At 37.0% G+C, this 18784-nt stretch overlaps 1 protein-coding gene across 4 annotated transcripts; it reads right to left on the bottom strand.

Annotated features, from left to right (window-relative positions):
• Positions 1–1881: 1881 nt before the first annotated feature.
• KBTBD3 (kelch repeat and BTB domain containing 3) lies at positions 1882–18696 on the bottom strand. Of its 4 annotated transcripts, XM_056487779.1 has the most exons (4): positions 18482–18684; positions 10727–11874; positions 10222–10463; positions 1882–7508 (listed from the first exon to the last, which is right to left on the bottom strand). In XM_056487779.1, exons 3-4 carry the CDS (start codon positions 10443–10445, stop codon positions 5888–5890), a joined length of 1845 nt encoding a protein of 614 aa, XP_056343754.1. In that variant the 5' UTR covers positions 10446–10463; positions 10727–11874; positions 18482–18684; the 3' UTR covers positions 1882–5887. The 4 variants fall into 4 exon arrangements, with proteins under 4 accessions (XP_056343754.1, XP_056343744.1, XP_056343737.1 ...); XM_056487769.1 differs by lacking the exon at positions 10727–11874 and having other exon boundaries at positions 18482–18696; XM_056487762.1 differs by lacking the exons at positions 10727–11874; positions 18482–18684 and adding an exon at positions 17731–17817.
• Positions 18697–18784: the final 88 nt, after the last annotated feature.

An 18784-nucleotide genomic window follows, 5' to 3' on the forward strand; every position in this document is an offset into this window, starting at 1 on the left:
TGCTGCATGTGTGGGCCACCACGGCGCTGATGTGGGTGAATATACACACACACACAAAACGCTTTTCTGGAGGCTTGGGGCTCCTGGACCCCCCGCCACACAAGATGTGTCTGGTTCTTGCCTTCTGTGTTACGTCCTGGCGCCTTGGTCATGTAACCCGACTTTTCCAAAATTTGATACCTCTATTCTGCCCAACCTGATGTATTTATTACTCTGCATATTCCTTAACAGTCGCTTGCTCAGTCTTTCCAAATTATTTCACTGGACCGGTAGTTATTTGATTAATACAGTTTTAGTTGATCATAACTGATGAAGCTAGAAATCTCCCTGAAATGGTATTTTCCATTTTAAGCCAACTATTAATTTACCAGTTTGCTAACAGGTAGTGATAGTTTTCCTGCCATACTTGCCCACTGTGTACTGAAAATCTAGCTAGAAAGGAAAATGGTGAGTAGTGTAGTAAGACATTGCTGACATACATAATGCAAGGATATTTCTTAGTGAGACCCACACATGAACTTGGCTTCTCTTTACATTATTACCAGTATTCTAACAGTGCTCAGAAATAAGATTCAAGCGCACCGTAAATGTCTTGCAAGCTAGTTCAAACTATATTCAGGTGCAAGTAGGTGGACAAACGGTGGAGAGGTCATTAACAGTCTGAACCTCTGCTAGTCTGCAAAAATAATCATACCTCATTGAATATCCTTCTTTTGTTGTGAAGGAAAAGCCCACTAAATATTATTAGTGTCCATTAGAATAATTTTAACTAGGAATCGTATGATTTCCTAGCGCAGCCATGCACATAAACCTAAATAGCTCTACTTCCTCCCAGAATTGTTATTCTACTTTTATGGAGGCTGTTGATCACTGATGAAAAATTCTGGTGTATACCAGCTTCCTCCAACAAAAATCCTTGGACCTCCTTCATTTATACAAACTGTCTTGAATTTATGTGTAATTTATGTGTATTTTAATCATTAAATCCAGATTCTTTCTTCCTTGCTTTTGATGACAGTAAGAAAATCCCTACCATATGGTCTACTTCACATGCAAACTGTTCAAATCCATGGTGAATTACTGGATCTGTAGAACATACATATACAATTTCCTTCTGTTTGTGCACAGGGTTTCGCAACTTAAGCTCTCAGATTTGGTCTGTGAATCCCTTCATTGCTCAATATAAGCTTTTAATACTGTGAATGCTGTTGAAATGCTTTGTACATGCCTCCAAAAGGCTTTTGCTAACTGAAAGGCTTTTGGGACAAAGGCCTTGGAGTGTTGGAAGGTTAATTTGTATTGCTGTAACTCTAATTTATCTACAGAGGAGTCTCAGAGGTACAAAATCTTAAGTTTTGGAAGAATACAAGACAACACCAGGGTCCGTAACTTTGTAATGACGCCAATTCTGCAAGCCTTGGCATGCAAATATCAGACTAAATAGCTTTTATCTCCTTTTATTTAAAGCCACTTTACTGGTATGGAAGGTCCATTTCAGTAAAAATAAACACCAAATCATTTGCAATCCTTAAACTGTTAAAAAAACGCTGTATTATCAATCTGATCTAATTTTTTAAAATGATAACATTTTCAATGACTACCTTACAATGGTAAACTTTAGAACTTTTCAGCAGACAATTAAAATTAGCATGGGAACAGTAATTCAATATGCAAAGGATATACAAGCATAATTATAAACTCCCCTCACAGCAGTTTCATTCATGCTAAGTGAATTCTTGGTTATAGCGTTCAAAATGTTCTCCAGTTGAAAACAAAAACAAACCCCCAAAGAGATTACCTGCATTAGAAACACTGTACATTCTCTGCAGTTTGAAACTCACTGGAAAAAGGAAAAAAAAATACTCAAGAAGGATTCAGTTGCTCAGTGCTTTATTTCACAAAAGAATTAACATCTCAGCAAACGTGTAGTATTGTACTTTCCACATATCAGCAGAGCCCAGGCAGCAGCAAAATGTTACTGTTCTCTATGCTTTACTGGGTGTTAGAAGGAAAAAAGTAAATTGAGCATAATGTTCAGCTATAAATATTGTCAAATACATCCCTGTTTTCAGCCTGTTTTAATTAAAATAGATCTTATGCTGCCTCCTGTTGGTCACCTACAAACAGAAACATCTAAAATTAACCTCCACATTAGGAACTGCAGTTAGCACATTCTATAGCCTATACCTTAACTACTACCCTATATTAACCAGAGGAGGTAAACTTTTCTTCACAGAGTAATACCCTTAAATACATGGGACCCAGAAAATCTATTCCATTTTGTAAATATAACAAATTTTTAACAGCAGTAAACTGACTTGCTACAAATGTATTAAGAATATAGAAAACAAATTAATTAGTCCTTAAATGATAATCATCAGGTCTGTGCAAACAAAATCAATAAAACACCTGAATAAGTGATCTTTATTATAACAACTAAACCAGTATGATAACATTACCAAAGTGCCATAATGTTTTGATAGCATTCTTTAAAGATTAAGATTAGCCAATATAATCATCACTGGATATTAAAATCCCACATACAATATATATTATCTTCATGTATATTATACTGGTCATGCTTATAATGTATTCTGTGACATAAAATAGAATACTATTAGAAATATTTTGGTTACATCATTTAAGTGCAAATAGTAGATTATAATTTTACATGCATTTTGTGTGTTTAAACATCACTGTTTCAGTGAGAACATACATAATCATTAATCTAGTTACTGACTATTTTTAGAGGAAGGTACTTTTTGATAAAGCTTTGATTCAAAGATCTTTGAAAAGTCATAAGATACTAAAAAAACTCACTTTACATTAATTTTGTGACTTTTTAGTTCCATAAATGCTGGGTAGACTGAAAAATGTTTGATCCAGACTACAAGTTATTCATGCAAGTAATTCATATTCTTTCATGTAGTTCACTGAGATTTCTTACATCTTTAGCAGTTAATCACAGGGATTTAAACATAGGTCCTTACTTCTATCATAAAACCTTGTTTTTAACCATGACTTCCTAACGTTTCTGCTTCTTCTGTTTTCAGTTCTGCTAACAGATTTAATACTTTGTATGTGGAAATGTGGCAAATGATCCTTTTTCCTTCTGTGAGAGCTGTAGTACAGGTTTACCAGCTTAACTGCAGAAATGTGGCAAATGATCCTTTTTCCTTCTGTGAGAGCTGTAGTACAGGTTTACCAGCTTAACTGCAGAAAATCAGTACCATTTCACAGTAACTCTTCTGTAAGCAATGCTAGAAAGTAACTGACATTACTACATTATTTCCTGATCACTGAGTAAGAGCTCAACTCCCTGTGAAACCCATGAGTGATTTGTCAAACTGGGAACTGACATTAGTTCCTGCACAAGTGTAGTGTAAAATATTAAAGCAGCATGTCTATTTTCCCAATTCAGCTTCAGTCAGTTTTCACTGTCTATACTGAGGAATTTTTCACATACGTCATTCTCTGTCTGATGTCAGATACCAGTCTTACAGCAAGTAGCTGGGTGGAAGAGAGCCAAAAAGATCTGCTGTAGGGAAAAGCTTAGGGGAAAGAGCATCACCTGAATGACTCACTCGCTTGCTGTTTATGTGATCCAGCGACTTGGTCATGACATTGGCAGTTAAAACACTCTTGCAATTCTCTATCTCTTCCATTTTGCATAGCTATTTATGTCCATGTACTATGGGCATAATATGTTACTTTTCTCAATGCATAAATTGCATACTTGTATTACTCAGGATTGAATACAACACAAATGCACAAGCAAAGGTGAATTGGGCCTTGTATTCCAATGATGTGACAAGTTGCAATAAGTAATGATTAATAAAATCTCTATGCTGCCCTGAGTAGCTTCATTAAAACTAAAACTACCATTTTCCTATGTGTTTGGTCTTATTGTTTCAGTAAGTAGGAATAGTATTCTTCCTCTCTCTACTCAATACATTTGCTTTGCACTAACAAAAAGTAGTTGTGTCCCAATATAAAAATACTTGCATTTCAGTAAGGTGATTGTAAAGGTTACCAAGCTATGTTAAAATATGATTCGGAGACCTATTATGAAAAAAACCCAAAATAAATGTGGAAGTTGCCTGAAATATTGTAGCTAGCTACTTACTTCTACAGAACTGACACACATATTAATATACAGAAATTACTGAGTGGAAGGGTCCTGCTCTATTAACGTGTTCTCCAAATGTACATGATTTTATTTTACATACTTAAGAAAATAGTTATGATGAATGTTACCTAAATTTGTAAAGGTATCTGATAACAAATTACAGAGTCAATCACAGAATAAGAACCTTCCATTGTTTACTGTTCAAAACAGAAGCATGTTCTAGGCAATATTAAGCTTTAAGCATTAATATTCAGCTTGGGTTTTGCAAAAAGTACATGCAGTAGTGATGTGATAATGAACTTACCACAGTTGTCTCAAGACATGAAAGATGTCTCTGATGCCTCACTAAATTTTATCATGATTTAAACTGCTTGAAAAGATGTGATTAAATGTTTCGAACCATTATTCTGTCTGGCAGAAGACAACCTTACTGCTTTCACAATACTTACACGGAACATAACAGCTCTCATTGTCTTATCTGGATACCTGGTAAGAAGGGTGTGGAAGATTACAAACTAATTTATGAAACAGCTAATTTCAATGTTCTCCTGTAAGAAAGAGGACTGACTTTGTAAGCATGAGATCAAATTTACTTCACAACATATGGCTAGACTAATATTAGCACTAAAAGTCCATTACAATTTTAACATTATCATAGCTGACTACTTAAAGCTTATCAAGCAATATATTGTGTAGTGTTTACTGTGTAATACTTTAATATCTAAAATTACCATGAAGTTCAAGATAAAGTGTTTTAATTAATTTAAACCATAAGAGATGATTTCTCACCTCAGAAATACTATTTACTATTGACTTTTAAGATGGGGGTGCAGTTTCATAATTTTGTATTTGCTGTATGACAAGATACAAACTTTTCCCATAGTTAACCGAAGGAACAGCTACGATTCTTTTTACAGCTTGCTGCTATAAGCAGCCTAGTGACTGCTTAGTAGGTAGCACTGAAGACTTCAGAGGTGGAAGACTTCTGTTAGAAAATATCCTGAAGTGTTTTTTCTTTAGTTAGCAACATGACAGAGGCAAAGATACCGCGTGAACCGTCTATCATGTAGAAATCTTACCTATCCTGCAGTATGTTATGGAAGTTTAGTTTGCCAGAGTTAATGGGATGGGAACAGAAAGTAAAGCTACTACTAAGGCACAAGGATGGAGAAAAACTGGTAAAACTGAAGAGCCTGAAGTAAGATGACAGGAATTATCAGCCTCTTCAAGTTAGATACCTGGTTTTAATACTGTGAAGGTCACTTTGGCTCTTGTCCTTGCTAAGGTCATTGAGATAAGATAAAGCTGACAAGGAATTCCTCTTGCAGGTTTATGAACATAGAAAATCTAACACTAATGAAAATGTCTTTTAAACTTCAGTTACATAGGGAAAACAGTATCACAGTCAGTTTCCTCATTTAGCAATTTGTCTATTGGGACAACTGTGAATATTACAGAAATAATGGCACATATTACACAACTAATTCCTCATGAATATTCTTTTTGGAAAATTGATATAATTTTGAAAAATAATCTGATAATTACAGAGAAGAGTTGTATATAAAAATTAAGTAATACTGTCTGCATAACAACTAGCATGAATGACATTTTAATGGACTCTTCCAAAAGCAATCCTACAGCATTTAATTTAAACTGAAAATTTAAACAAACAAGTACATACTTCTTCATCTGTAAACTAATACTTAGAAACTGTTCTACAGCTTGTGCATTTAAATAGACTCTTTTGACTTGGGAGTTTCAAAATTCTCCAGAGCAAATCGTCAGTATGGGTGACCAGGGGTCCCTGTATTTATTAAACTGAATGACCTGACAGTAAAACTCAGTTAAGGCTCTTGGCATTGGTGAAACTTCTTCCCACTCAGATCTACTACTGTGGTAGACTTGAACTTCATCTGTGATTTCTTCTGGAGCATAATCACCACCTAGTATATAAATTTTGTCTTCCGTCCCAACTGCCCCTGCATTAAAGCCAGCACATTCAAAAGATCCTTCCCCTTTCCAAACACAGGTTTCTGGGCAAAAACTGTAGACCTTGTAGGTGGAGAGATCACATATGTACAATGTACAGTTCACTGGAACAGCTTTGATTAGAGTTGCGTGGAAAAACTGCCCAAATTCTGCTACAAGCTCAGACCACTGATCAGTCATAGCATTGTACTTAAAGAAACAGTCAAGAGATGGATTAAAGGCATCAGTAATCTCTACTTCTGAGCCAAGGACATAAATTATATTCTGGCATGCACTTGCTTCTGGATAGTAAATACCTCTTGGTAACTGGCTTACAGATTTCCAGTCTTTGGAAAGAGGGTTATAAGATTCTACATCCAAAAGACTCCGAGTTTCTTGTGCTCCTCTGGTCTTTCCACCTATTACAAAGAGCTGATTTAAGGTTACAACAGATGTGTGCATTGTCCTCGGTTTTTTCATAGCTGACACTATGGAGAATTCATTGCTGACTGGACAGTAGCACCAGGTTTGGTCAGTGGCATCATGAAACGGTTCAGCAATATGGAGCCTGACAGTCCTATAACAATTCCCCTTGCATCCTCCAGTTATAAATATTTTTTCTCCATAGCTAGACAAACTTGATCCTGGTAGATCAATCATATGCGTATGTGGTAGCTCTTTCCATTTATCTGTTTTGATGTTGTAGCAGAATGTGTGTCTGTTTTCTCCATCTTCATCAGTTTTATGAACAAATATATATTTTTCTGTTGTTGAAGGACGTGCATCTGGAAACAATCCACTGAAGTTCTGCACACTTTTAACTGCATCATTGATTATTACTGAGCAATTAGCACTCTTAAGTAAGTGTTCTTCAGAATGCAAAAAGTCCTGCAAAGTCTTTTCAGGTAACTGGTGCAATCTCACTTTTTTAATCAAATTAGGCAGATATTTCTGCCGTGTTTCTAAGTTGTGTTTGGTCCATTGGAGGACAGCTTTCAACACTGATTCTTCCTCAGGGACATTTAGTTCATCAGCCTCAAGACATTTTTGTAATATCTCAAAATTCATCTCCAAGAAATCACTCGATCTGAGTAGCAACGAAAAGTGGTGTTGTACAAAATCTAGAGCATGATCAAACAAGCGGACAGACCCATAACTTTCTGATAGAGAAAGCAACTGTAAGCAATTCACAAGATCAATACTTTTTATTAGGAAGTCACTGCAAGCTTTGGAAAGGAGTGAAACTTGAAGAAATGATGATAGTTGGAAGAGCATTTCCACATTATCATTGGTTATCTCCGTTTTTCCTGTGTAAGCATAATCAAGAAAAGCTTTCACTGCTTTGGGTGATAGGTTACTAATAGTAACATTGCCATCATCTCGTTCTTTCATATTAACTTCAAACATGGCTCTGTGAATAGAATACAGAAGATATACACACACATTAAAGATTTTGCAAACAGACAAGAACACTGATGTGAAAGGAGACAATCAGGGGCATGTAATAATGTGGGCTGGTCTAAAATAGGTCTAAAATATGGAAGTTCTTATGTGAACAGTGAATTTACTTGGTGTGTTTGAAGAAAAAAATGATTGGTGATAAGAACATATTCAAAGTGATGGCTTAACAAAATCATAGCAGCACCTGTGTTTTGTATGGATTTTCACAAACAGTGATGAAGTCTGCAGCTCTCAATGTGAGAGAAAATGTGAAAGCGTCAGGACAGCCTCGGTTTCAACTTTGGGAAAGGAAGGCTGATTTAAAAAACACACAGTAAAAAAAGCTCCATGAGTTAAGTCATGCAATGTGGATGAGTACATAAAATTATGTGGAAAAAAAAAAATTGCAGGCTGAGCAAATAGCCAGACAGGTGATGGGTGTAGTCCCCAGAAATAAAAGTAGGTGAGGGTAAATGAGGAGAAAAACCACAAGGAAACTTAATTCTTGATTTAGAGTTGACAGAGAGATGTATGCGTACAGGCCAGTGTCAGAGAAAAAAGGGAGGTTTTGACATATGATTGCCTGACACAATGAAGCTGTGCAGAAAGTAGATTGTGACTGAATACAAAGATGACTGTGGAATAACTATTGATCAGGAGATTTGTGGAAATTTTATTACAACTTTAACTGCTTTATTCTAAGTTTGTAATAACATTTAACTCTTTCGAACAATCTAACATGGCAACATAAAATAATTAAAGTTTTACAAGCAGGTGAGTGCTGGCAAGAAAACAGTGTTGCAAAATCCCTTGCCCTGCCCTCTCAGAGCCTAAACCTCAGCAATGGCTTCTGAATACAATACAAGATAATAGTGAAGGAAGAGTCATATAAATCATCAAATACAAAGTAGTGAGTTTGGATATTAATATATCATAGTCAATTCATATTTAGAAAAAGTGTTTGTTTATATCACAGTTCCGTTATACACTAAGTATCTCTGTTGTATGGGATTTTTTTAGAATCCCATCCTTTTCTGAAGCCAAAGAGAAAAAAAAAATCACTGTGTATAGCACATACTCTTTAGGACATGAACATCGTGTAAAGCAGAAACTTGCCTGACTTCCTGAACAAGAACATAATATTTCAATAAAACACCTGTGTCTCAAAGACCTCATTGCATGCTAAGTGGTGACCCTTATAATCCTTTCTGCATTAACCCATGAGCTATGAAATCTCTAATTAGGGAGTAAAATAGCAACTGAACAATACCAGTAGAAGAAGAGCAATGTAGGAAAAGGCTTTGACTCTGAAAGCTAACAAGGAAGGATCAAAATGTCATGGTTTACACAATGAAGCCAAAACTAAGAGAAGTCCAAAGGCCAAGGAAGACAAAAGATGTTCCATTTTAAAATGTATGTAGTGAACTTAGGTACATTTTATTCCTTGGAAGTGAAAAAATGGGCCTTGCATTCCAAGAAAACTTATGAACTTATGAGCTGGGAGAGATCTTTCCTTGCAGATTTTAACTCAGTCTATAGCTAATGAAAAGGACACATGGCTTTCCATGTGCTTAACTTCCGTTCTAAAAGTTACCACTGGAAGCTATTTCATCCTAGTATTTCTTTCTACCAGATCATCTCGGTGCTGTCAAGCAGTTAAAGACAAATTAAAGTAGTCCTGTGTGTCAGAGAAGAAACCAAATCTGCTCCTAAAGTGGATAAAGTGCTCATTTCATCCACATCTCTTCTTTTTTTCAGTAATTCTTAGAACACATCTAGCTATTTTCTGTCATATATGGCAGACTCACTTAGACCATGGGATGTTCCAGGACCTTTGAAACTAACACTCACCTATGTATGGGCAACTGAATCAAGGCTATTAACTCATTCCCAGGAGTCCATTTCTTCATTGTTAGTTTTAGCTTTGTTTTTAGTAAACTGTATTCAGAAACACTTTTTGTGTGGAACTGCAATTTTGAATCTTTCTAACAAAAAGGTTAACAAGGCTTCTTTATAAATAATATACTGTGTGTGTGTGAAGGCTGTCCCTTAAGAATACATAGCTTTAAGCACAAGAAGGAAGATGCATTCCATGCTCAAAGGCTGAAATCTCTAGGTTAAGAAAAGTATGCATATCTGTTTAAGTACCTCTGAAGACAATCTCTACTATACTGATCACTCTTCTTGGACAAACAAAAATCAGTTCCATTCCAAAGTTATGTAAAATTTATCCACAATTGCTCAGTACAAGATGTATTTGCAATCAATCTGTTATACTTCACAATATAAATATGTCAAAGTACATAAACTATCATGCAAAAAAGTCAAACAATATCCTTGCAGACTTTCAAGTACTGGTATGGGCAACAGGTAACTCTTAAACATACATAACTTTTGTCAGTTCAACCTAAAAGCAGAACCACACATTTGTGATTTGAAATTTGTATTTCAGAGTTTTGACTGCTATCATAATCTGATTCAAAGAGTCCTCATGGCTTTTTGAAAATACAAAGAGCTGTATCTGGAATACCCTTAAAATGATGTTTGAATGCTTTGCTCAAAACTCTGCAGATATATGTAAATTGTGATAAACTTTTAACTTTTTTTTTTAATTCTATTCCTTCCCTCCCTCCCAGAGAACTTAGAATATATTTCCTGCAAACTCATGCCAAAATTAGGTTTACCTGAAAAAATCACTGCATGCTGCCAGTACACAACGATGACAGGGAATTATTTCATCTTTCACAAGAATTTTAAAATCAAAAAATGTATTTTGTTCTCTGAACTTTTGTAGTACTTTTAGAATTTGTTGTCCATGACCTTCAGCCACTAAGGAATTGATTTTATTTTCAGGAACAGAAATTCCATTGCAAATAGGTCTGCTAATGTAATCCCGTTGATTTGCCATGTTTTCTTCAATCTATTCCTGAAATAGAAAAATAAATAAATGATTCTACAGTCTTATTATTTAAAAAAATCAAATAAAATCAATACGCCATAAAACAAACAAAGAAGTTCCCAGCATTGAATTTAATTTGTAAATCATATGCACAGTCAGAAATTTGTTACAAGTGACTTTTATATTGAATTTGATAATACTATTACTTTGTAAAATATATTCACACTGTGAATTTTGAAAAGTAAATTATCTGCCATACATCAGAGAACAATTCTACAGAAAATACTCACCTGTAGGTAATTTTTCAGTAAAGTCCACAGGAAGCACATCAAGGAGTGTCATTTAAGAGAAAGACTAGTCCTAGGTTTACCCTCAAAAAACCTCAAATTCTTACAATTTTATGGAAAATTAAGATGGAAAAAGCAAACTTTGTTACATATTTTACATTCCAAAAGGCTGATGACTCTACACCTTGTAGTGGGAGACACAGGCTATTATACTGCATCCTAAGTGGATTCCCCTGAGGCGCTCTGGACTGCAATAATGGAATACGAACAACACCAACAGCCTGGCTGAATAACAAGATTGCTGGGGCTTACCAAATAGGGTCACTTAGAAACAGTTTGGTGACAGTACACCTTTGAGTGTTTAGTTAATTTAAACTGATTTAGTCATGTCCCTCTAGTCTTGTTAGGAACCTTTATGCTTGTCCACTCTGAGTTTCACTTACAGTGGTGTAAATTAACTGGCTTTAGAACACATTTAAATTTAAGACCACCTCCCTTTCAGCAGCAAAGTTTGGTTTTTTTCCGGTGAAAATCCCTACACTGAAGTGTGTTTTTGTCTATGGTAAATTGGTTTTAACTGTTTTTTACAATGAAAGTATTTTATTCCACTTTGTCAACATAAAGAAATTTTAAACATGAGTATATTTTATTTCCACATACTTAAAGAGCTATTTATATATTGCAGATGCATAAACTGCCCTTACTCCAAATCTGAGTCAACATTGCCTATTTCAAACCTTAAAGAAACATTCCAATTTTTTTTTCCCAGAATTTTGTTTCCACAATTCCAATTAAAATCTGCAACAGGTAATGGCCCAGCTGAATTGACAGGGGACAAAAAAATCCAACCAAAACCCAGAAACAAGAAAATGCTGATTTTGGTTTTTCATTTTGTGAAAAGGCTCATCGACAGATTCAGAGCAAACTAAACCATCAAGCAGTCTTCTTCATGTGAGGTACTTTCAGAGCAGACTGATCTATACTTTATCTAGTCAGGTAGCTCCAACCACAAATAGACCTCCATGTCTCCTGGAAGAGAAGAGATCCAGTGATCTTGCTGCCAGCACTGGCACCCTTGGAGCAGGCATCTTCTCCTTCCCATGGCCAGACAATCTCAACGCATTCACTCTTTCCATTCTAAGCCTGAGGAACTAGGAAAATACAGAAGAACAAGACCACCATTTATTCTGATAATGTATGGCCTCATAAACCCCAGCTTCCATAAATCATAAAACTTTTTCATATGTCAGAATTCTCTAGAATACCCTTTTCTTATTAATTTAAAAGCCTGGTCCTCAAAAGGCTGAATCTTCAAAAGCAGTGTTGCTTCAGTAACATTAGTTTGCCACATTTGAAAAAAACTTTTTTAAAAAAGTATGTGAATTTTAAAGTTTATTTGTCATCACATAAAATAACACATTTTCTAAAAGAAATGTAAACCTTTCTGCAAAATTCTGGAACTGACAATAGATACTGGACATTTTTCTCCGCTTACATGTAATTTTTATATCAAGCTCCAACCTACAACGCGCTTTCTGTAGATAAAATTACCAATTTCAGTAATGTTCACATTTATATTGTGAACATGGAAACATCTACTGTAATCAAGTCCAACTATGCTGTTTTAGACAAGACATCATATGATCACTTTCATACAAGCAATGTTTCAGAAAGTTTTCTTTTACCACACTATTAGCACAAAAATTCTATTCCATTGGTGTACATTGGTGTAGAGACTGTAAACCTCTTACTTACACAATCAATTTATTAATGCTTAGATATATTTGTTCTTCTGTTAAAATTGTTATTTGACTTTATTTTCCTTTATATATTTATTCACTCTTACAATTATCAACACTGTTGATACCCTCTCTCTACTTTTATTAGAATGAATAATTGTCAAAATTTCCAAGGTCATTATAAGGCTGAGTTTCTGGTTTTCCATATTATTTATTGCAGTTTTCTCTTTACTCCAGTTTGATCCTGAATTTCTTTCACTGATACAAGATTTCTTGTACATTATGGTTCAGATCTCAACACTGTCTCACTAGTCCAATTTGCATCTAGTGCATCCTAATTTTAATCTCTAATAGCAGTATGTCATTATTTTCTTAAAAGCAAAATTCAGCAGTGTATCTTTACTGTTTTTGTCCATGAGTAAGGAATGTAGTAATGAATACTGTGCAATGACAGCCTAATTCACCCTTCTCTCCATTAAAAAAAATGCATATTAAAAAAATTCAATTTCCAGGTGTCTTGTAGCCAATTCCTGACTCATTTTATAATTTTGAATCTGTTGATGATTTTAGAACCCTCCAAACTCTCTTAACAGCTCAGCTAAAACTAGGTATGTTGAATAAGGCATTTATAATTATTTCATGCATTCTTCCACAAAGCCATATTAATTAATCAGTATGGTTTTTATAAATATTTGATCATCTCTGGCAAAAGAGTAAGAAACATAGGGTTGCAGTTATATGCTGAAGAGGTCTGCAGCTCAGGAATGCTGGGGAACACCTCTCCTTTTATTACCTCCATGAACTCCCACAGGATTCCAATTACAAAGCCTATCATCATGAGGATTACCAAGAACCAAGCTCCAGTAAATGGGCCATTAGAGTTGGGATCTCTTACTCTTGCTTTTTAAGACATGTCTGTGCTGTTCAGCAACCGGCCTTGCAGCCTCTCCAGGAACATGACACAAGTACTGCTGTATGTGATCCAACCTCTCATCACTTGACAAAGCTTTCCTGCTCAAACACTGGACCTTTACAATTTTACACTGACAAATGCCCCATTAGCTATTAGCCTGCTTTTCTGAAAAAAAAACCCAAGAAATTACAAAGTGACAGTTGATAAAGACAGATGAAAACTATTCCAAAACTAAACTCCCCTAAAGTTAAAAATTAAACAATTGCCCTGGCTTATTTTAACTGTAAGACACCTCAAACACAAAGCCAGTTGGCTGATACAGTGAAAACTGATACAAACTTCACAGTTACTAAGGTCAACCTCATATAACTGAGTGGGGGACACGTATGTACCTCTCAAAACTATCTGTACAGGTCTCCAGTTGAGGAGCCAGGCGTTCTGCATGCCTGTCAGTCAAGTGGCAAGCAGTGGCCAGCCTGTGAAGGGCCACAGAGCAGCCAGCAGTTGAACAGAAGGCTGGGGATAGTAAGCTACCTTTGGTCATTATAGTGGATGAAATAAGGGAGCGCCTGGGAGCTCTGAGAGTAAGAGCACTCTTATGATCTGTCACAAAATCTGGGTAATAAGCACCCAGACCTCATTAGTTGTGCTGTTTATGAGACCCCTCTGTTGTAGGAGCATACTGGTTTGGGTTGGAAAGGCTGTAAGGGATCACCTAGTTACAACTCTTTGCCAGTTTTAGCACTGTCCTTTTTTCAAGAGACAGAGCAGTCTAGAAAATAATGAGCTCACTGACCCAGATGCCAGGAAACCACACTGAGAACTCTAATAAGACCAGAATCAAAATATTAGATATACACACATTCCTCTTAGTATCTAAGCATTGTTTAGAAGCTACAAGAAAGTGTTTAAATGACCTTAATTCCATGCAAACAGCTGCCAAAACCTCACTGAATTTCTAGTGGAACATTTCACTTCACCAGTACTAATGCTCCCTTCTCTAAGATGAATGGAGAATGTAACATATTTATGACTGTGGTTTAGTTAACAATCCTTCTTAAGTGTTCTTATAATTCAATTCCTGGAAAACACTGAAATATGTAATTTATTTTCTTATACTTTTCCTTTGGAAAGTACAAATGACCTTTAGACAAGTAATTTAATAACCTGGATATATGCTGAATCCTAGATATTATACTTGGAGACCATAAACACAGCATATTATTAAACTCATAAAGGAGACCAAAAACATCCAGGACAGACATTTCCAGAACATACAGGCATACACTAAATTCATAACCACTGCAGTACACCTCCTAGAAATGATTTTCACTTCCATTCCACCAGATCTGAAAGAGCAAAGCAAACAGAACTGTGAAGTGACCTTTGAGCAGAGATGAACTTTTGTTTGTGAAGAATCTGTTGTAGTTCCTGCCAAAGCACTGATCAGAACATACTCACATAATGTACGTAGATTAATAAACACTTCTGTTGAAAAGATTTTGCTAAAACAACAGTCCAAATACCCTTAGCTGCTACAACTGATAAATAAAATGGTTACAGAAGTTGAAATATGGTAATGAAGTTGAGAATGGTGGAAGATGTGCAATTATTTCTTACCGAATAACCAAGGAAACTATATCAAACTAGGGAGAGGACATGTAATAACAGTGAAGGCATGAACACCCAGATGAGGGTCCAGAAAAAAAGTGGCAAAGACTGACACCAAACTGCTTTATCCCTTTATAATAGTGAGATAAAAATATACATACAAACATATGTGACTTTGAGATAGCCTAGGGAAATCTGTTTTGTGGAAGTACTAAACACACATAAGTATCACAAATAGCTCAGCTTGTGCTGTGCCTGCCTGACAATAAACAGGACCAAACCCTTGGAATGGGGACTGAGGCTCGAGACTGTTCCCAGCACAAGGGAATGGCCATTCAGAAATTACAAATAACATTGTGCAGGAAGACGTTCTCTCCTCTTCCAACACAGCTGGCAAAACCAGTCCAAACTCAGCCCTGATTTGGCACTTTATTATTTACAAACAATTGAAAAACCAGCTATTCTGCTTTTACCAGAAAGCACAATACAGCTGTGCTAAAGCACTCATCAATTAAAAAAAATAAATCTTTGTACTTCATAGCAGGTATCTTATGAGAAATAAATTGTTCTTCAATGGAACATTACGTTTATTACGTGGCGTTATCCCAGCTTGGATAGTATTTCTTGCTAGGGAGCAGGATTTTAAAAAAGGGAAATCTAAGAGCTGGTATTTAACAGAACACTTAGTGTACCTAGGATGAAAGAATTAAGCACAGTGAAGATGAAGAAATTGTATCGATTTTCCTAAGAACTTTCAGGGGTTTTTTTCATAAAAATTTAACTGTGCATTAATACACGTTTTGAAAAGGTCAAGATCAGCGTTCTAAGATCTAATATTAGAAGTATTATATTATTGAGTCTACTGTATATCCATCAAGATGATTTGCTATTTTCATTCTTTGTCCATTCAAAAGGACAGAAATTAATGACTTGTTAGTAAGTTTTAAAAACACCACTCTACATATCTAATTAATGTTCACTAAGATGAGTACGAGGAACATGTAGGATTTGGTGACACTTCTAATTGCTGACTGAAAAGACAAGAGTGGTTTAAAATGTAATTGGACTATAAATACTGAGTACAAGTTCTGTGCTTTTATGTTCCATTAATGTGTTGATTGTCACTGATTGCCTAAGACTGAAAATACTAAGAGAATTACAAGTTCCTGCCTCGAAATTTCAATGCAACTGAGTCTCATAGGTTTTTGATAAATAACTGAACTTCAAAGAAAAATAATATTCAGTCAATCATTTTAGGACAAGCAAAAAAAGCACCGGACATTTTGAGACATTTAATCCACAAAAAATGACATTTATCAATAATAAATGTTGAGATAGTATTCTCAGATTGAAAGGTGACACAGAGACTTCAAAGCTTTGTGTTCTTTAGAAGCAATAAAAAAAGATGATAAAAACATGATAAAAAAACCCAGTTGGAAGTAAGGAAATTGCACTAATTCCTGGAAGCATTCCAAAAGTAGAAGATTCCCACTCTGCAAGCCAGGATCATTAAATGCATGTTCCCTGACAAACACATGAACCCATTAAGATTAAGCAGTAATCACTTAAAAGAAGTAAAACTGGCGGGATTTTTTACTAAAATTAAATTTCACCAATTCATCAAGTTACTTCGCAAATTATTTTCTTAGCCAAAAAAAAATGAAGAACTGCAATTTTAATTTTCAGAAAAAAATGGAACTAAAATGACATACTGTACTTCCAATTCTGGTGAAAATAACTGCAAATTTAGTAAAAGAAAATGACAACTTTTAATGGCTTCTGTAGTCTGTCACTTTTGCATGTGATTAAAATGTGGGTTTTTTTCAAAACATGCATGCAATATTTAGCATCTTCAGAGAATAACTTAGCATACCTTATTATAATAAGATGTTTAAAAGAAAGATATGGGTTTATATTGCATACATCCATAATTATATTACATATTATTCAATGCATCTTGAGCTTCAGTTTGCATTTCTCCAGGAAGCTCATTTAAAAAAAAAAATCCACTAGTGAAAAAAGTGCTACATGTTTAAATCTCTTAAGTAGAGAGCATGGACAACCAAAACCTATCAAAGGCCAAACAAGCCAAATCAGAAGGGGTTTTTTGGAACTAGGTAAGATCCACAATTCATTAGTATTTAGTACCTATCAGTAGTACCTATCAGTAACTAAATATACAAAAGGCCACAAGTTCTTCTTCAAAGTACACATAATACAAAGTTTGAAATGTAAGCCTCAGCTACAGTTTGATATTGGTGAAGAGAATTTTCTGGGATTTTTTCTTGACTCTGTTAAATCCTCCTCTGCTGTCAGTTAACTTTGTCTATGGGTTTGGACAATGCATAAGATTATGCCATTCCTTGCTTTGCTAAATCATGAACAAAAATAGGAATAATATTTTGAAATTAGTCAAATGCTTAACCGATTCTTTGATTAAACTTTTTTTTAAACTTCCGTGTTTAAAATATTTTGTCAAGACCAATCTATACTCAGCTATAACTGAGACTTATTCTAGACAGAAGGGCCTTCTGCCCGTGTAGAAACAGCAGTTTTCCATATTAACAGTGACCTGGCAAGGCTGAACAACAGCAAAATAGAAGGATTGTAACAAATACCTGCAAGAAGATGGATGTAGTGTAAGTATTTCTAAAGGCAAGCAACAGAAAGATGGGTTATAAATTTTTAAATAATTTTTCAGCTATGGCTCAGCTCCAGAGCCAAAGGGCAAGCAAATTTATTACCTTCTGAGGATTTACAGATGGCCTATAATTGAGGGCATATGGGAATCCGGTTTTGACAACCATAGGAATTCTTAAAGAACAATGAGCACGGGATACAAGAGGCTTTTGTTCGGCCACGTCCCTAGGAGCCAGAACGCCGCTAGGGTTATGCTGCTCTCGGGACAACCAGCTCCCCTGTATAGTCAACAGAAGGCGGACGGAGCCCAGCCCGCAGCGACAGCTGTGCCAGGGCCCGGGCGGCTCTGCAGCAGGATGGACGCGCTGACGGCCACACCTCAGCGGGACGCGCCAATGGCACAGAGGGGCCGCGCATCCCCTGTCCTCAACGGGGCGCGCTGCCACCAAGAACCACCTCGAGGGCACAACCACCTCCCTGTGCCGCACAGGGCCGCGGGAGGCAGAATTTAGCAGACAACCTTTGTACCATGACCGGGCTTTCGGCCGCCCCAGCCTCACCAGCCCCGCAGCAGCAGCGGCCGCCATCGCCCCCGCCCCGCCCGCCGGGGGAGGGCAGCGCCGCCAGCGCCCCGACTGCGCATGCTCAGCCCGCCCGCGCATGCGCCCCGCGGCGGCCCCGTTCATTCTAAGGGAGGATAATTCTGACAGGACGGGCGGGATGGGGCAAAGGGATCCCCTTCCCTCGCAGCGCGGCTTGGCCGCGGCATGCGGCGCTCTTCGCCACTGCCGCCTCTCCGCAGGCGGCCAAGCGCCAGTCCCCCCTGAGCGCTCCCTCCGAGCAGCGCGCACCCACCTGCAGCCAACACCCGCAGCTCACCGACCGGTCTGGCCCTCCCTCCGCAGCAGCCACGCCAGCAGATTGGCTCCTTCCGGCGTCATTCTCCTGCTCCTTGCGCTCGGAATGGCTCCGCCGGCCGCCACTCCAGGTCAGAGCCCGCCCATGGCCCTGTGAGGGTTCCTCTCTGACGACACCGCGGGTGCAGCTCCGCCGCAGGCACCGCCCTTTCTGATAGGTCGCTACCTGGCGCATTCCGCTGTCACTCACAGGGCGCTCTGACATCGGATTGGTTATCGCCCTCGGGGGCGGGGCCTTCCG

The sequence above is a fragment of the Oenanthe melanoleuca genome, chromosome 1 (genome assembly GCF_029582105.1).
Source record: "Oenanthe melanoleuca isolate GR-GAL-2019-014 chromosome 1, OMel1.0, whole genome shotgun sequence".
Lineage (NCBI taxonomy): Eukaryota > Metazoa > Chordata > Aves > Passeriformes > Muscicapidae > Oenanthe > Oenanthe melanoleuca.

What these genes read in the sequence shown, in the direction of transcription:
- KBTBD3 (XM_056487769.1), bottom strand. Translation starts at nt 10,445, where the DNA reads ATGGCAAATCAACGGGATTACATTAGCAGACCTATTTGCAATGGAATT. An exon ending in GCATGCAGTGATTTTTTCAG is followed by an intron (nt 7,509 to 10,221) that starts GTAAACCTAATT and finishes TTCTATTCACAG; the next exon opens with AGCCATGTTTGAAGTTAATA.